General features: G+C 46.4%; 1 protein-coding gene across 3 annotated transcripts; it reads right to left on the bottom strand.

The window, feature by feature from the left end:
* Positions 1-3,705: 3,705 nt before the first annotated feature.
* On the bottom strand, positions 3,706-16,734 carry LOC142466849 (uncharacterized). Of its 3 annotated transcripts, XM_075572366.1 has the most exons (4): positions 16,618-16,734; positions 15,931-16,079; positions 6,313-6,472; positions 3,706-5,178 (listed from the first exon to the last, which is right to left on the bottom strand). In XM_075572366.1, exon 4 carries the CDS (start codon positions 5,069-5,071, stop codon positions 3,806-3,808), a length of 1,266 nt encoding a protein of 421 aa, XP_075428481.1. In that variant the 5' UTR covers positions 5,072-5,178; positions 6,313-6,472; positions 15,931-16,079; positions 16,618-16,734; the 3' UTR covers positions 3,706-3,805. The 3 variants fall into 3 exon arrangements, with proteins under 3 accessions (XP_075428481.1, XP_075428479.1, XP_075428482.1); XM_075572364.1 differs by lacking the exon at positions 6,313-6,472; XM_075572367.1 differs by lacking the exon at positions 6,313-6,472 and having other exon boundaries at positions 16,614-16,699.
* Positions 16,735-19,526: the final 2,792 nt, after the last annotated feature.

Genomic DNA, 19,526 nt, shown 5'->3' with positions numbered 1-19,526 from the left:
GATAAAGGAGTTAATATCAATATTTAATCAATTTGGATATAAAGTGTTCAGATTGTATATCTAGAAGGATTCTCTCCGGAAAAGGTCAGTCAGTCTGATGCCCCTCTCCAATTAGGAGACAAATTCTATCCCCAAATATGATAGACCAGTAGTATCAGATTTGTATTTATTTTTTTTAAATGTAAGAGACTTTATGGATTTCCTAACTCATAATGTTTCTGATATGCTTTAAAATCCATACCCTTAGGAGTCTTGTGGTTCTACCAACATATTGAAGACGCAGGGACATATTAGTAAATATACCACAGTCAGATTTGCAATTAATGAATTGTTTTATTTTAAATTGTTCATTGGTATTGTTAGAGCAATTTATTCTGGCAAGCCAGCAAACATACAAAATACACAGTTACAGCATACACTCACCAACAGGGGGCCGGGGGGGGGGGGGGAACCCTAGGCTCGACTAGGTGCAGGGGCCTGCTTCAAAAGACTTACCTTGTCTGCTTCACGTCCCGGTTCCTCAAAGTGTTATTCTCGCAATAGCAACTTTGAAAATCCTGCTGTTATGGGAGACCAGTACTTCTAACATCACTATCACCAGATGGAAGAGGTTGAAATAAACAGGGTTTATTCGGCAAGAAAAGACAGGGGAGCCCAATACTACATCCAATTGACAAAACATATATGGTAATAAATATAAAGTTTAAATACTTAAATAATAATATTTTCTTGGTTATTTAATTAAACCCTTTGGCCAAATCATCATAAGCCTTCATACCAACGTCAAGGTATAACCACATTTTCAGGTCCTAACACTAAACTGTGAACCTTCCCGTAGTAGGTCCTGTCCATACAGCAAAATGAAAAAACCTCCCAAGTTTAAAAGGTGGAGAGGGGTGAGCTCTGGGAGGAGGGGCCATCTACCTCCAAACAACTGTTGCCAGTTACAAATTATTTGGTTGTACCTTGACGTTGGTATGCAGGCTTATGACGCTTTGGCCAAAGGGTTTAACTGAATAACCAAGAAACTATTATTATTGAAGTATTTAAACTTTATACTTATTACCATACATGTTTTGTCAATTGGATGTAGTATTGGACTCCCCTGTCTTTTGTTGTGTACATTTGTCATGCTCAGTAGCACTCTTTTTGACATACATACATACTTACACGATGTGGTGGGTGTTGGGATTTGAGCTTGCTGGGAATGTGTGTGAGTTTTATTCTGGCAAGACCAAAAGGCATACAAATACACAAGTACAAGGTACCCTCACCAACTGGGGGACTGGGGGAAAAGACACTAACCTCGAGTAGGTGCAGGGGCCTGCTTCAGAAAAGCTTACCCTGTCTGCTTCACGTCCCGGTAACTCAAATGGCTATTCTCGCAATAGCAACTTTGAAAATCCCGCCACGCAAGTCTCCGTGAGACTCAGAAGATCTTCTGGTACTATGATCGATGAAGAAGTGCGCATGCGCACGAAACGCGTTGGGCAAGTGAGTGTGGAGAGTTTTTAGTGAACAACAGAGAGCTGATCAACGCAGGAGTACAGCAGAGTACAGAAACAGGAGAAAGGATTTCAGAGAATTGTCCCGCCCTCAGCGACGTGGTTCCGGAGTGACGGGCGGCATCAGGAGAAGCACAACCCAGCGAGGCACATCGCAGTGCAGAGCCAAGGAAGTGTTTGCAATCTCCCCCGATCGCCGCGTGTCTACCAACAGCTGCAGCCGGAGCACAGACACTGATTATCCCTGCTTGTACCTTTTGGTAGTCCTGTAAGTAGGATTCCGATTTTTACACATCGGATCCAACATCAGCCCTGTATTGGTTCACTTCTTTTTAATGTGTTATATTAAATACTCTTTAATTATTTGTTAGCCTATCTGTCTTTGTGGTCTGTCTGTTTTGTCTGTGTGTTATCTGTTTTGTATATACCTTGTTGCACTATGATTTGTTCTTTTGTCTCCCTTGCATTATATTTCATGTATGCTGTTGTGGAGAAAAAGGTGGTTCTGTAGACTTGCGACGAACTCTCGCTGTTATATGACGTCACAGACCCGGAAGTGCTCGACCAGGACGCCAAACAGCGTGTGCTCCGCTGCTCCGTTGCAAACGAGATCTATGCAGTGACGGGCATTGCGCACACAAGCGGAGGTCATTCTGGACTGCTGAGACTGCACTAGCCTTATCCCAAGGCGAGAGGCTGAAATACCGGCGATTGGAGTGGAGACTATCCAGGCCCTACACCGAGGTTGTTGGAGTGAGAAGGAGAGAGCCACGAGACCATCACGGGCGTCCGTTGGTGTTTGGGTAATAATAACCCTGAAATGCTTGTTTATTTTATTTAAATGTACGCACAATACTTACCTCCTTATTTTGGTTACTAAAGATATCATTTAATGCACTATGAGCGTTGTGCGCTGTGTTCTTTGTTTTTTTGTATGCTGTTGTGGAGCCTGCAGTCTAAAGATTTGAACATCCTCCATTTGGACACTGCAGCTACTCTTTGGACACTACCTTTGTTTCCATATTTCTACATTTGGACTCTTAATGCGCCGGTCTGTATTGTTTATTTGTGTTTTTCACTAGCTGTGTTTGGGTTAGTTTGTTCCAGGCAGCCTTTATTCACATAGGTGATTTATTTTGAGTAACACCTCTATATATATATTGTTGTACACTTGCACTGAATATTAATTTATTTAGTTTTTTTAGCGCTAAATACACCAATCTTTTTCTAGTTACTATGATCGGCAGCGCTCCACACATAGGCCTTGATGACTAACTTTTCTATGGAGCACGGAACGTCGACCAATCAGAGTACGAATCTAGATGGTGCAGCCAATGACAAACCGGATGCTCGACTTGCTGCACCAATCAGAGGAGGGGGCATGCTTAAGTGCTCAGGCCCGCCCCATGATGACGAGGATGCCAGCAAGCGGGGAATTTGTACTGGCCAACAGAAATCGTGCCTACAGGCCCCGTCCCGGAAACGGCTTCCCTGGCCAGCCCCATACCTCCAGCTGGGTAGGCGCCACAGAGTCTGCGGAGAACAAAGGCTCTACCCCGCTGAGAGACCATCCCCGGACCTGATCCTCTGCCCTTCCCCGCTCGCCAGATGTCCCGACACCTAGCTACTCCCAACCTTTGCTTTGATCTGGCATTTCTATGCAAGCAGCTCGGCTAAGTGAGTTACAGAGTCTGCAGCACAGAAAAGAATACACAAAGTCAAATTTCTGGCATGCTAGCTGGGGGACATACCGTTACCGGGAATAAAAGTGCTTTTAATATAACACATGTTTTATGTTCCCTGTTCCCCCAACATATACACAGATTTTCCCCTTCCAGATCACACAGTGATTATGCTCTTTTCTGGAAGGGGTTACACCACACAGAATGTACCAGCCATATGAGTCCACAGAGGTGGCCATATAAACAGTATTAGGGGCAGCCAGCAGGGCTTCACCTTTATTATGTGAGGCCGGCTACCCCTACCGTCACACCCCTAACCTCAAGTTCTTACTCTAAAACCCCTACCCTAAACCCCGTTAAAATAAACCCCTTACACAAAACAGTAATAAAACTTGCATTTTAAGCGGCGGGTGGCTGAGGGTCTCTATGTGGCCTAATGCCGAAGGCCAAATTGGTCGCGGCGAAACTATTCCGATTAACAGCTAAGTGAGGCTACACACAGTTTCAGCATAATGGGGAACTCTCATTTTATTAGAACCAATAGCATGAAAACATAAAACATTAAGAACATTTTTCTTTAAATACAACTACAATAAGAATGATACAAATAACCTGCATTTAAAAAATTCTAAGTTGCCTGGCTTTAGAGAAAGGTCTTTCCCTTGTGTGTGCCCTCTTGTGTGTGTTCAGGCTGGATGACAGACTAAATCCCTTTCCACATTCCCCACATACATACGGTCTCTCCCCTGTGTGTGTCCTCTTGTGTGTGTTCAGGCTGGATATCTGACTAAATCCCTTCCCACATTCCCCACATACATGTGGTCTCTCCCCTGTGTGTGTCCTCTTGTGAGTGTTCAGGCTGGATAACTGAGTAAACCCCTTCCCACATTCCCCACATACATGTGGTTTCTCACCTGTGTGTGTCCTTTTGTGTGCATTCAGGCTGGATGACACACTAAATCCCTTCCCACATTCCCCACATACGTACGGTCTTTCCCCTGTGTGTGTCCTCTTGTGTATGTTGAGGCTGGATAAGTCACTAAATCCCTTCCCACATTCCCCACATACATGCGGTCTCTCCCCTGTGTGTGTCCTCTTGTGTGTGTCCAGGTTGGATGACTCACTAAATCCCTTCCCACATTCTCCACATACATGCGGTCTCTCCCCTGTGTGTGTCTTCTTGTGTGTGTTCAGGCTGGATGACGCACGAAATCCCTTCCCACATTCTCCACATACATACGGTCTCTCCCCTGTGTGTGTCCTTTTGTGTGTGTTCAGGCTGGATAACTGAATAAATCCCTTCCCACATTCCCCACATACATGCGGTCTCTCCCCTGTGTGTATCCTCATGTGTGTGTTCAGGCTAGATAAGCCACTAAATCCCTTTCCACATTCCCCACATACATGCGGTCTCTCCCCTGTGTGTGTCCTCATGTGTGTGTTCAGGCTGGATAAGTCACTAAATCCCTTCCCACATTCCCCACATACATGTGGTCTCTCCCCTGTGTGTGTCCTCTTGTGTATGTTCACGTGATATAACTGACTAAATCCCTTCCCACATTCCCCACATACATGCGGTCTCTCCCCTGTATGTGTCCTCTTGTGTCTGATCAGTTTGGACAACACACTAAATCCCTTCCTACATTCCCCACATACATGCGGTTTCTCCCCTGTGTGTGTTCTCTTCTGTAGATTCTGGTCTAATAACCAAGTCAGACTCTTCCCACTTTCTGCAAGATCTATTCCTGCGGCAGATTTCAATATATATTTTTTGGAATGAGAAGCAGTTACGTTGTTAATTAATTGCCTTGATTCGTTGAAAGATGCATTTTCTGTCATATTTATTGGCATGTTGCAAGATTGTTCTTTCCTCATCTTTTCCATATTCTCATTTGGGTGTTTGAACTTCAGATGTTTGAGGAGGTAATCCTGACTGCTAAAAGCAACCTTGCAGTGCTGGGATGGGTGGGTTATTGGTGCTTGTCTTTTTACTAGACAAAACAAAAAAAGTCACTGTTACACAAACTGTCTTACAAAGGTCATGCAGGAGAGGTAAGTTGGCATATCACAAAAAGTTCAGGATGAAAGTAAACTGTAGATGTACATTGAAAAAATTAAGGGTTTAGCACAACATGTGCAGCATTAGGGCCGGGAGAATAGATGTAGTGGATCATACATTTAAAGTGGATCCTAATATTTAACCATTTAAAAGGAAATCTCACTAGCTGCAAAACTCCAATTAAAGTGGCAGAAATCTTTTCAAATCCTTTGATAGTAGATAGTAAGTATGAGGGGGACATACCGTTACCTGGAATTAAAGTGCTTTTAATATAATACATGTTTTATGTTCCTTGTTCCCTGTACAACCAGCCTCACACTGATGAGACTCAAAAGGTCGAAACAGCTGTCTGTGAGTGGTTTTACTGGCTTTGCATCTAACCCTATGCTGTACTTAAAAGCTGTATGAACAGTGAGCATTAGCTTATAAGGGTTTCATGTAAAAATGGATTTCAGGCAAAAGGCGACACTGTGTTCTCATTTGCATGTCATTTCCCAGAATCCCTTGATGCAGCGGAAGCACTATATGCTAGATTATAATGGTGAAAGGCATGGTTGCAGACCTGTCGAAGACATGTTAATGTGCTCACAAGTATACATGTGTGAGTTAGAGATAGATAGGTAGATAGATAGGATAGATATAGCAAATTGAAATTTTACTGTATTCTCATCTGCATGTCTTAGACAGGTCTCCAATCCTGCCTTTCACCAATATCACCCAGCACACAGCGCTTCCACTGCAGCAAGGGATTCTGGGAAATGACATGCAAATGAGCACAATGCCACCTTTTGCTTCAAAACCATTTAACATGGTCTCCTATACGCTTACGCTTGCTGCATTACGTAGCCTGGATTAAGATGCATAGCCAGTAAACTCACCCACATACTTCTGGGGCAGAAGTCTAACCTCAGAAGAAACTAGTAGGGTGAGGGTCTCTCAGTAGATCTCCCTATTTTCTGTTATATTCAGGACTTTTAACTGTCTTTCTATTTGCTGCAAAGCCTTATTTAAAGGATATTGGGACTGTTATATCAATTTCGGAATTGAGCCCTGTGGCTAATCTCACCGAGTGAACGGAGCCAGCGGTATCCCCGTTTAGGGGAGTGACGTCACCATGAGAGGACCCGCGCAACTGCTGATTACAGCTGAACAGTGAAGCTTCCGAGTCCGATCACACAGACGGAGTGAGCGGTTCCTGAGATTATCAGCCCCTTTGATGCAGCGATCTGAAAGCATTTTACTGATGTGCCTGTTATTTCTGCTACACTGTAAGTAGCCTCTGTTGCTTGCACAATAATTTTATTCATAAACGTACTTCACCATATTGGTATCTTTTTCATCTATACAGTATGTACATCTCGTTGTGGAATTCGAATATACTGTAGGACTTGTTCATGTATTTATCCTTCAGGTGTTGTATATCCATGCACCTGTCTCTGATTTGCGCCTTTTGTACTAATATATATATATATATATATATATATATATATATATATATATATATATATATATATATATATATATTCCCCCCCCCCCCCCCCCAAAAAGGAATGAGGTCCCTGTCTTTAAGGTGACATCCGAGCACCCAAAAAGGGCATTAATCACATGATAAATCTACCAATTCCCTTCATTACCTTAGCGGTTAGCCACTGATATAATGTAGGGGGGTTATTAATGTATTTTGATATTGTTGATGTACTTATTACTGGGTTAACATTTAATGCTAATGTAGATATCTGGCCCCCCATTGAGAGGGCTTAGTTATCCACAGTGATAATCAATGGTTTTATGTGTAAAATGTATTTTGAATGTTCTTTTTTGTTTTGTTTTAAACATATATATTTTTTGTTAATGTTTAAAACAACATTTGTCTAATAGGGATATTGGGCATTAGTCTAGAAGGGGGCGGAGGTAGGGGACGTGGGTGATGGCTGTAGTTGCCCTAGGGAGGGTGGTTAGGCTTCCCGTGATGGGGGGGGAGCGGGGGGTGTGGGTGTTGAGTGGTTAACCCCTTAATTACCTTAGCGACTAGAATGGCAATGCTTTACTGGTTACTAACGGGGTCAACAGGGTTAGGTAATTTTTTTTTTAATAAAGTATTAACCCCTTTGGTGCCTGTGGTATATCTTGGTAACGTCAGGCTGTAACGCGTTGCTCACCACAAACGAAGCGCGACCAGTGTGCCGAGGTAGGGAATTGGTTAATGTCGACCCACAGCCACGCGGGCGCACCTAGGATGTAGAGTAGTCGGGCAAGCCAGGTCAGGATTATAGATTGGAGAATAGTAGTAAGTACTTGCCAGGTGAGGAGTGGAGAGCTGCGGATCGCCAGGATGAATAGCCAAGTTCGGGATTGGAGAGTAGCGGATCGTCGGGGTACGTAGCCAGGTTCCGGATAGGAGAGTATCGGATCGTTGGAGTACTTAGCCAAGGTCAGGGCTGGAGACAAGAGAATGGTCATTCATAGCCGGATCAGGAGAGGAGAGGTGTGGAGTCCAAGAGATATGCAGGGTCTCCAATAGCCAGCCAGGGCGGAACCAGGAAGAAGAGCTCAACAGGCTGCTGGTGCATGGAGGCGTGCCCTAGGATGCAGCCTAATCAGGGATGGGGGCAGAACCGATTGCGCGCCAACCCGCGTGCGTCACGGAGGTCAGAGGGCGGAGCCTGAGGCACGCATCACTCCCACGCTGGGCCTGTCTATCATTAGAGTGGGGGCTGTGCTTGGAACGCGCATCAGCGGGGAGGTTGGACGAACGCACCCATCGTGCGACAGAGCGGGGGTCGGAGACATAATCCGCGCACGGGGAATCAGACTGCGCGTGTAGTGGGACCATGAGACTGCGCATCCTGAGTGTCCGTCACGGAAGGGTTATTGAGGTGAGGGGACGGTCTGCGACCGCCAGGATGGCGAATCCTCGATGGTTTATCAGGGAATTTGGCATGAAACATGCGAACCAGTTTGGCTGCGTGGACCCGATGACTTGGAATCCAGGATCTTTCTTCCAGGCTGAAACCTCTCCAATGCACTAGATAGTGCAGAGATCCCCTGGAGATCTTTGAATCAAGAATAGATTGGATCTCATACTCAGGGTGTCATTGAACCATATGAGGAGAAGTGGAGGGAACCGGAACTGAAAAGGCATTCTGGACCACAGGTTTGAGAAGTGAAACAAGAAACACGGAAGGGATCCTTATGTAAGACGGGAGAGCGAGCCGATTCGCAACCAGATTGATCTTTTCGTAAATAGCGAAGGGTCCAAGAAATCTGGGTGCGAATTTCATAGAGGGGACTTTCAGCCTGATATTCCTGGATGACAACCAGACCTTATCGCCATGTTTAAGGTCCAGAGCAGGTCTGCGGTGGCGATCTGCCTGATTCTTCTGCCTATTGACTGCTTGCCTGATGTTGACCTGGATCCTTTTCCACAAGTCTTGTAATGTTTTGATTCTGTCATCTGCCGCTGAGACCCCTGAGGAAGGTAGAACAAGGGGAAGAGTATATGGGTTGAATCCGTAATTTACAAAGAAAGGAGACTCCAGGGTTGAACTACTCTGTGCGTTGTTGTGGGCGAATTCTGCCCAGGGTAAGAATTCAGCCCAGTCATCTTGGGAGTCCGAAGTTAAGCAATGTAGATACTGTTCAAGGGACTGATTGGTCCTCTCCGTTTGACCATTAGTCTGTGGGTGGTATCCCGATGAGAAATGGAGGGCGATACCTAGCTGGAGACAAAACGATTGCAGGAATGAGAAATAAATTGTCAGCCTCTATCTGAAACAATTACCAAGGGTACTCCATGTAACCGAAAGATCTCCCTGAGGAAGATGTCAGCTAGTCTGGGAGAATTGGGGAGACACTTGAGGGGTATGAAGTAAGCCAGTTTCAAGAATCGGTCCACTACTACAAGAATCGTGTTCATACCCTTGGAACTAGGTAAGTCCACAATGAAATCCATGGACAAATGTGTCCATGGACAATCCGGTACAGGTAGAGGTTGAAGAAGACCTGAAGGAGGTATTCTGGGCGTTTTAGTCCTGGCACATGTAGGGCATGCAGCTACAAAAAATGTTATGTCCTTTTGCATTCCTGGCCACCAAAAGGTGCGAGAGATGAGATCAAGAGTCCTCTTGGTGCTGGGGTGGCTTGCTGATTTGGACAAATGGCTCCACTCGAGGACCTTCTTACGGTGCAGGTACCAAGTGAAGAGCCGTTCCTGTGGAGGCGAGATGCCAGGAGGAATGAGACTTTGTTGACGGACAATGTCTTTGAGCGCTCCAAATGATGTGGCCGAAAGAATACATTTGGGCGGTAGAATGGGTTTTTGCTGATCCTCAGTCTTGTCGTCCTGGGAAAATTGATAGAGCGTCAGCTTTGAAATTCTTGGATCCGGGAAGGTAGGAAATTATGAAATTAAATCTAGAGAAAAATAGCGATCATCTGTCTTGATGGGCTCCCAGGCAGCGTGCGCCTTCAATGTAAAGCAAGCTCTTATGATCAGTGAGGATGGTTATTGGATCTTCGGTACCCTCCAGCAGAAGTCTCCATTCTTCGAGGAACAATTTCATGGCTAAGTGTTCCAGGTTCCGACATCTTAGTTGCATTGGGCCAGATTTTTTTTCCCCCGAAAACAACGTACATGGATGCAACCTGGATAGGGAGTTCTTCCTTTGAGACAGAACAGCGCCTTCACCCACATCAGAAGCATCAACCTCAAGAGTAAAAGAAAGTTTGGAATCAGGATGAATAAGAATAGGGGCGGACACAAAGGCTTTCTTGAGACGTGCGAAAGACTGAAGAGTAGCAGCAGGCCAGGAAGCAGGGTCCACTCCTTTCTTGGTTAATTCCGTAAGTGGAGCCACTAGGGAAGAGAAATTTTGGATGAACCTACGTTAATAATTTGAGAATCCAAGAAAAGCTGAACTGCTTTAAGAGTAATCGGTTGTTGCCAATCCAGGACTGCTTTGACCTTGACGGGATCCATGGTGAGGCCGGTATTGGAAATAATGTACCCTAGAAAAATGGTAGATGTTTGATGAAAATGACATTTCTCCAGTTTGGCAAAAAGTTTGTTCTTGCGTAAGCGAGGGAGCACTTATTTCACGTGAGAGATGTGTTCCTGTCTGGATTTGGAGAAAATTAGAATGTCATCAAGATAGACGATTACAAAGGAGTTAAGAAGATCTCTGAAAACTTCATTTATGAAATCCTGAAACACGGCTAGGGCATTGCATAGACCGAAATGTATTACCAAGTACTCATAATGTCCATCTCTGGTGTTGAACGCGGTCTTCCATTCATCACCCTGATGGATCCGGACAAGATTATAGGCACCTCGTAAATCCAATTTAGAAAAAATGCTAGCTCCTTGTAAATCGATCAAACAGTTCGGAAATGAGGGGAAAAGGGTAGCGTTTTTTTACGGTAATTTTGTTGAGAGACCGATAGTCTATGCAGGGGCATAGGGTACAGACCTTTTTCTTCACAAAGAAGAACCCTGAGCCCGCAGGAGAGGTAGACTTATGTATAAATCCACTCTAAGTTCTCTGCAATATACGCCTTCATTGCCTTGATTTCGGGCACAGACAACGGATAGGAAGTCCCTCTGGGAGGTGTGGTGCCTGGAAGTAGATCAATGGGACAATTGAACGACCGGTGAGGAAGAAGAACATATACGCCTTCATTGCCTTGATTTCGGGCACAGACAACGGATAGGAAGTCCCTCTGGGAGGTGTGGTGCCTGGAAGTAGATCAATGGGACAATCGAACGACCGGTGAGGAAGAAGAACATACGATCTGACCTTATCAAAGACGTCTCGGAACTCCGCATACTCTTCAAGCAATTGTACCCTCTTCTTCTCCTCGGACACGGTGGTACCCCCAATGCTACTTGCTTCAAGGATGCAGTTCTTATGGCAAAAGGCGCTCCATTGAATGGGTTCCTTATTGAGCAAATCCACCCGAGGGTTGTGTATGTGTAGCCAGGGCAGCCCGAGGATAACGCTGATAGGAGTGTGGATAACATTGAATTGGATCTTTTCCAGGTATGTATTTTGTACCTTGTTGAAGCACCTGTCTCCAAGGAGATAAACGCCGGCTGCAGAGGTCTTTCATCAATGGCTTCAAGAGCTATGGGCTTCTTTCTGCGCCGAGTCGGAACTAGATGGTGTTCTGCGAAAGCTTGATCTATGAAATTTTCCTCCGGAACCTGAATAGAGGAAAGCCAGCGTAGATACGTGGAAGCCCTCCCCAAAGAGAGTAATGGGGATAAGAATGCGAGAAGGGTTGTCAGTACAAATAGGGGAGAGAAAAAGCGTTCCCAATTAAACTCCCCCGGGTCTCTTGGGAACTTTGCGTTTCCCAACTTTTGGGGACAGAAATATGTAAAATGTCCAGAAACACCGCAGTAAAGGCATAGACCGGCATTCTTGCTTCTTAATTTCTCAGATTTGGAGAAACTAATTGCATAGGCTCGGACGTATCCGGGGAAGAAATCTCAGCTTGGCTCACCTGACCAGGATTGATCCGGGATGGGATGACACGATGATGAGCCTTCTCTGATCGTCTCTCCAGGAGGTGACGATCCACCTTAATACAGATGGCAATAAGCTCCTCCAAATTGGTGGGACGGTCGTAGGCTGCCAGCTCTTTCAAGGCTTCCGATAATCCTTGCCAAAAGGCCGCGGCCAAAGATTTGTCGTTCCAGTCAGTTTCTGCAGCTATAGTTCTAAATTCGAGTGCGTATTTGGCGACTGGACGATTGCGTTGAGAAACATGGAAAAGTGCAGAGGAAGCACATACCTTACGACCGGGTGTATCAAACATTTTCCGGAACTCTGAAAATGGCTCTGATGTCCTGTGTGAGGTCGGATCTTTGTTCCCAGATGAGAGGCCCAGGCAAGAGCGTCATCTATAAGGAGAGAAACAATGTACGCAACCTTGGCGCGTGGTGCAGTGTATGAAGGATTCATTTCAAATTGTATAAAGCATTGATTCTAAAACTCCCGGCATTCGTGAGGGTCACCCCCATAGCGGTTGGGGGCAGGTAAGCGAGGTTCCAAGGGGACAGGCAAAGCTAGAGTAGTGGAAAGATCAGGAACTGTAGGCCCATGGGGGTGACGCGGTTCCTGTAGGGTACGGGAAAGAGAGCGGGAGTCCACGTGAAGGGAGAGCATGTTTTGCTCACTACCCACAATTTTTTCCTCTATGGTAGACAGGTAGCTTGCGTGTATGCGCAGGACAATTCCTACCTCAGCGGGGTCGAAGTTTGTGTGGCTGAGCATACTGTAACGCGTAGCTCACCACAAACGAAGCACTACCGCGGTGCTGAGGTAGGGAATTGGTTAACGCCGACCCACAGCCACACGGGTGCGCCTAGGATGTAGAGAAGTCGTGCAAGCAAGGTCAGGATTATAGATTGGAGAATAGTAGAAAGTACTTGCCAGGTCAGGAGTGGAGAGTTGCGGATCGTCGGGGTGCGTAGCCAGGTTCAGGATAGGAGAGTATCGGATCGTTTGAGTACTTAGCCAAGGTCAGGGCTGGAGACAAGAGAATAGTCTTTCGTAGCCGGATCAGGAGAGGAGAGGAGTCCATGAGATATGCAGGGTCAGGCAACAAGAGGTTAACCGGGAAGGCAAGGTCACAGGAACTGGAATGCAGCAAATCACGGCGTCACACTAGACTATGCTCAGCAAAGACTGAATGCAGCAGGAAGGTATATAAAGGAGGAGCCTCCAATAGCCAGCCAGGATGGACCCAGGAAGAAGATCTCAATAGGCTGCTGGTGCACGGAGGCATGCCCTAGGATGCAGCCTAATCAGGAATGGGGGCGGAACCGATTGCGCGCCGACCCCCGCGCATCACAGAGGTCAAAGGGCGGAGCCTGCGGCGCGCGTCACTCCCACGCTGATCATGGCTATCCTTAGAGCGAATGGAGGTGTGACCGATCGCGCGCTGACCCGGGCGCATCACAGAGGTCGGGGGTGGCGCCTGAGGCACGCGTCACGCCAGTCCTGTCTATCATTAGAGTGGGACGGGGCTTGGAACTCATATCAGCGGGGAGGCTAGACGAACGCACGTGTCGTGCCACAGAGCGGGGGCTGGGACTAAATCCACAGACAGGGAATCAGACCACACAAGATCCGCACGCGCGCGGATCACGACCACGAGACCGCGCATGCCGAGTGTCCATCACGGAAGGGTTAATTCCTATATAACGAGATTGGCCCAAATATCGCACCCAGTATAGTACCACCTCGATCTTGACCACATTAAAATTGCGGAAATAACACCCATTTGTTTATTATTTCCCCGGGAGCGATAGTAACTCCACTTTAACAGAATTTGATGTATCTGAGCCGTAGTGTTTTGTTTATGCCTGCGGGACAAACCAAGAACTAACCATGCTTTACTAGTCACTAAGGCTAAGGCCCCGGTAACTCCGCTGCAACACGCGCCCGCGAGATTGGCGGCGCGTGCAGCCGATTCCCCGGTCTGCAGCTCACTGCAGGCAGAGACAGGGGGGGGGGGCGTGGTGGGGGAGTGACGGGGGCGCGGCCATGACGTCACCCGGCAGGTTCGCCCTCATTGGCTGAACCGCCGGGGGGCGTGCCTTATCGCTTGTCGCCAGTCCTGCTCTCAATTCTATTGAGAGCAGGAGCAACTCTCGCCCCAGCGCTGCGGCCCCCCCTCGCAGCGGGCCCGGCGCCATTGAGGGGAGGGCTCTTGTCCGTGCAGCGTCCGCTGTAGTAGGCAGCGGGGGCAAGGCCTAAGGTGGCAAAGGGGGGTAGGTAGTGTAATGTTTATATTATCCCCTTTTATGGTCAACTAGTCATGGAAAACGATGGACTACTAAGGGGTTAATATGTACAGGCATACCCCGCTTTAACGTACGCAATGGGACCGGAGCATGTATGTAAAGCGAAAATGTACTTAAAGTGAAGCACTGCCTTTTTCCCACTTATCGATGCATGTACTGTACTGCAATCGTTATATACGTGCATAACTGATGTAAATAACGCATCTGTAACAGGCTCTATTGTCTCCCTGCTTGCGCACAGCTTCGGTACAGGTAGGGAGCCAGTATTGCTGTTCAGGACGTGATGACAGGCGCATGCGTGAGCTGCCGTTTGCCTATTGGGCGATATGTACTTACTCGCGAGTGTACTTAAAGTGAGTGTACTTAAAGCGGGGTATGCCTGTACTGTAATGTATTTTAATAACTATTTTATCATCTATTCCATGTTGGTTTAGCTTATCTTACCTATGTATATAAATCGGCAGTATATTGGTCATTATATACGTAGGAAAGACAGGGCTAACACCAGCCTGGAGTAGGTGATAAAAATGTTGCGGTATTTCTGCCGTTCATCCTGTTCCAATAAATATCGGAACTTGATGTATGGCAGTTTTTACTTGAAAATGTGATATTATAGAAAACACACAGAACCACCTTTCTCGCCAATACATACAAAAGAAGAATATTTAAACGGTGCATAGGGAAGATAGGAAACAAAACACAAATAAGTGACCACAAGGAGTCACCAAAGGTCCCTGTAAATTGCACTCATTACACAATAGAATATAGTGTACATAAAGTACCAGTATAATAACTAGTACCATTAGTTTGAAATAATATACAGACCAACTGGGAAAATACCACACAACCTAAACTAAGGCACAACAAAAAAATATATACGGTTTTATTACACAATAAAATCTGACGAAATGCATAAAATGACAACTATAATACAAAACCTAACAAAATCCCCTAGTGGGCGAGACGGAAAATATATGGTGAGTGTACGTGCTAGTATGAACCTATATTCAAAGCCCCATAGTAGTATACATGGAGGTAGGGTCCAAATTATAAGAGCACGGCTGATAGCTCCACCATAATATCATGTACAATAGCAACATCTAATCAGGGAACAGTCCCATGCTGCTAAAGATAAAGCATACCCAGAGAAACACAAAGAGAAGACATTAATATGTCACAACTAGATGCTATGTGTGTTTAAATGGGTGCAATAGGCTAGGTATTAGTATACACAAAATGCTAGTTGTGATCAGGTATATGCGATATAGAGACCCTGTGTCAAAACAGGAGATATACGACCTGATTCATTATGCTGCAGGGACAGCAGTATGGCGAATGTCCGACAATCCCAGCATCTCAGCATTTAACAGCAGTAACAACTGCATGTACATTCCGTCGCGCCCCACGTGACCGTCAATGTGATGACGTCACTTACCCCTTTTCCCAGTTGGTCTGTATATGATTTCAAACTAATGGTACTAGTTATTATACTGGTACTTTATGTACGCTATATTCTATTGTGTAATGAGGGCAATTTACCGGGACCTTTGGTGACAGCGTGAAATGTGATATTATGCCTGTTTTGTATCAGATCCGATGCTTTTAACGGGTCCGATAAAAAATGCTTTATTTTTAGCGCTGCAACGCCGATTCATTGCACGATAATAAGGCGCTTTTTTTATGGGTGGAAATAAGGTATTTTTGGTTACCGCAGCTTGATGTACCCGGCCCTTTGACTCAAGTCATATTTAGTGATATAAAGTTCTAGTTGACCTGTAATGGTGTATGCAGATCTATCAATATTTGCAATTTAGCATCAGTAATAAGACAACGGAGATGTAAAAACCACACAACACACATATTCCTGATTACCTAGTCCTGGCGCGTTACTTTTACACAGCGTGCCCACTTGATACCAAGATCTTTTCCATATTCATCTCCATACCAGACCAGGAGCTCTGCGTGTGGGGGGAGGTCTGCGCAGGTCTCAAAGTAATGTCTTTTTTTTTATAAAGGAAGAGCTGAAAAAAGATACAAGTTGTTAATAATGTGACTTGACTTTTCTTTCTTCTCTACAGTTTGTGAGGTGAACAGAAGTTAATGGAGAGCAATGTATATACAATGGCTCACTTGTATGTACCCAGTTTGTGAGGTGAACACACACATATATATATATATATATATATACATATATATATATATATATATATATATATATATATATATATATATATATATACATATATATATATATATATATATATATACATATCGCGTATGGTTGTCACAAACGCCATACCAACTGACGCGGAAGTCACCATCTTGGAATAGATACACGAGGAATGGTCAGACTCTATTCAATCCGCTTGGCGGATATGTGTCTATATACATACATACAGTATTCGGATCTCAACTCTTATCTATTTTTATATTCTCTCTTTCCTATGCGCATTTCCGCAGGCGAGCCTTGTACGTGTATATATATACACACACACATACATATGTATGTATGTATGTATGTATGTATGTATGTACGTACATACGTTCCTACCTACCTACCTCTCAGCATTGCCACAGGCAGCTATGCTCTGATTTCTCCTCTCTCCCTGCTGCAGTCGAAGCTCACGTTCACTTTCCCAGAAGTGGAGACACTGACTACATCCAGGTCACAGCTCTGTGTCCTACTGTGCATGCTCACACTAAGGGGATTATGGGAGTTGTAGTTTTCAGACTTCAAAACGGATCATGTGTCACATACTGTGTAGATTAGAAACAAGACAGTAACATTTCCCAGGCTCTGTGCTAGGGAAAGGTAGTTTCTGCTGCATGTAGCTGTGTATACTCCTCTTGGTCCTTAATATATTTCAGTAAAGCTGCTTCAGTTCCTCCCTTTTGGCCAATGTTGATGTGACATAACCCCTGAGGCTGTAATACAACTAAAGTGCTGTATATATATATATATATATATATATATATAGTAATACAACTAAAGTGCTGTATATATATATATATACACACACACACACACACACACACACACACACACACACACACACACACACACACACACACACACACACACACACACACACACACACACACACACACACACACACACACACACACACACACACACACACACACACACACACACCGGTTCCGGGCAGCACAGGCTGCTGGTTTTGTCTTTAAAGTGCAGATTGTCCCGATTTTATAATTTAATTTATTTTCCATGTTTATAACAAGTGTCCCCCCCCTGCTCCCTCCACAGAGCCCCCTCTGCTCCCTCACACAGAGCCCCCTCTGCTCCCTCACACAGAGCCCCCCCTGCTCCCCACACAGGCCCACCCTGCTCCCTCACTCAGAGCTCCCTCTGCTCCCTCACACAGAGCCCCCCCTGCTCCCTCACTCAGAGCCCCCCTATCACTAGGCTGACCAGATGTCCCATTTTGGCCGGGACAGTCCCGTTTTAGCCGGGACAGTCCCGTTTTAGCCGGGACAGTCCCGTTTTTTTTCAGGTCTGTCCCGGTGGCCCTACATACTTTAAAATGTCCCGTTTTTTGTGGCTATCCCGGCTTTGACCAGAGAAGGTGGGGGCAGCAGAGAGCAATAATGCAGAGAGGGGAGCAGAGGCCGGTCTGACTGCAGCTGCAGAGGGTGGGGGCGGGGTTAGTGACAGTAGAGCCTCAGCAGTGAGAACCGGAAGTGAGGTGGCTTCCCTCCCCCCTACCCCTCCCCCCTCCCCTTAACCAAGCTCCACAGTGAAGGTCCACAGCAGGGTTAGGGTCAGTGTGTGTCTGGTCAGGGTCAGTGTGTGTCTGGTTAAAATAAAGGACATAACATAGAACACAGACAGAGCCCAATGCTACTTCCAATGACACAAATACACAGTAAAGTACACACATATGTATATATATATATATATGTATGCTGGGTGATAATGGGGAAAGGGGGGGTTGCAGACCTGCCTAAGACATGCAAATGAGCATACAGTTGTATTTGCATATATATATATACAGTGTTCGACAAATCACCCAAAAATCTACTCGCCCAACCAAAAAATCTACACGCCGCCTAGTCCCGCCCCCAACTCCGCCCCTAGTCCCAACCCCAACTCCGCCCCGAGTCCCGCCCCCAACCCCGCTTTAAAATAAAATATATAAATAAAATACATTTAATAAATTCCTAGTCAGAACAACATTCATTTTTGACATAAATGTATTTATTGTATTACGTTATACTACAATTAGACGTGTGTGTGTGTGTGTGTGTCAATGTCGGATGTAGAAATAAAAGCCAGATGTGAATGACTAGTTTCCTGAACCCCTTAACCAGTGTCTGGACATCGGCGCTTCACAGAGAGAGACAGACAGAGAGAGACAGACAGACACACACACACACACACACAGAGAGCGGCACACCCACACACACAGAGAGAAAGAGAGACACACAGAGAAAGAGAGAGAAAGAGAGACACACAGAGAAAGAGAGAGAAAGAGAGACACACAGAGAAAGAGAGAGAAAGAGAGACACACAGAGAAAGAGAGAATGAGAGACACACACTGAGAGAATGAGAGACAAAGAGAGAGTGCGACAGAGAGAGCGAAGAAGAGAGTGCGACAGACAGGGAGACAGAGAGAGGGAGAGGGAGACAGAGGAGGGAGAGGGAGACAGAGAGAGAGAGGGAGACAGAGAGAGAGAGGGAGACAGAGAGAGAGAGGGTGACAGAGAGAGGGAGAGGGCGACACAGGGAGAGGGTGACACAGGGAGACGGAGAGGGTGGGTCACACAGGGAGAGGGTGACACGGAGAGGGAGGGTGACAGGGAGCGGGACAGGGTGACACAGGGAGAGGGTAACACAGGGAGAGGGTGACACAGGGAGAGGGTGACACAGGGAGAGGGAGGGTGACACAGGGAGAGGGAGGGTGACACAGGGAGAGAGAGGGTGACACAGGGAGAATGAGAGGGTAGGTGACACAGGGAGAGGGCGACACAGGGAGAGGGCGACACAGGGAGAGGGCGACACAGGGAGAGGGTGACACAGCGAGACGGAGAGGGTGGGTCACACAGGGAGAGGGTGACATGGAGAGGGAGGGTGACAGGGAGCGGGACAGGGTGACACAGGGAGAGGGTAACACAGGGAGAGGGTGACACAGGGAGAGGGTGATACAGGGAGAGGGAGAGGGTGACACAGGGAGAGGGTGACACAGAGAGAGGGTGACACAGGGAGAGGGAGGGTGACACAGGGAGAGGGAGGGTGACACAGGGAGAGGGAGGGTGACACAGGGAGAGGGAGGGTGACACAGGGAGAGGGAGGGTGACACAGGGAGAGGGAGGGTGACACAGGGAGAGGGAGGGTGACACAGGGAGAGGGAGGGTGACACAGGGAGAGGGTGGGTGACACAGGGAGAGGGTGGGTGACACAGGGAGAGGGTGGGTGACACAGGGAGAGGGAGGGTGACAGGGAG

Source organism: Ascaphus truei, chromosome 15 (assembly GCF_040206685.1).
Source record: "Ascaphus truei isolate aAscTru1 chromosome 15, aAscTru1.hap1, whole genome shotgun sequence".
Classification (NCBI taxonomy): Eukaryota; Metazoa; Chordata; class Amphibia; order Anura; family Ascaphidae; genus Ascaphus; species Ascaphus truei.
This window is presented reverse-complemented; position numbering and strand designations above follow the sequence as displayed.

What these genes read in the sequence shown, in the direction of transcription:
- LOC142466849 (XM_075572366.1), bottom strand. Translation starts at nt 5,071, where the DNA reads ATGGAAAAGATGAGGAAAGAACAATCTTGCAACATGCCAATAAATATG.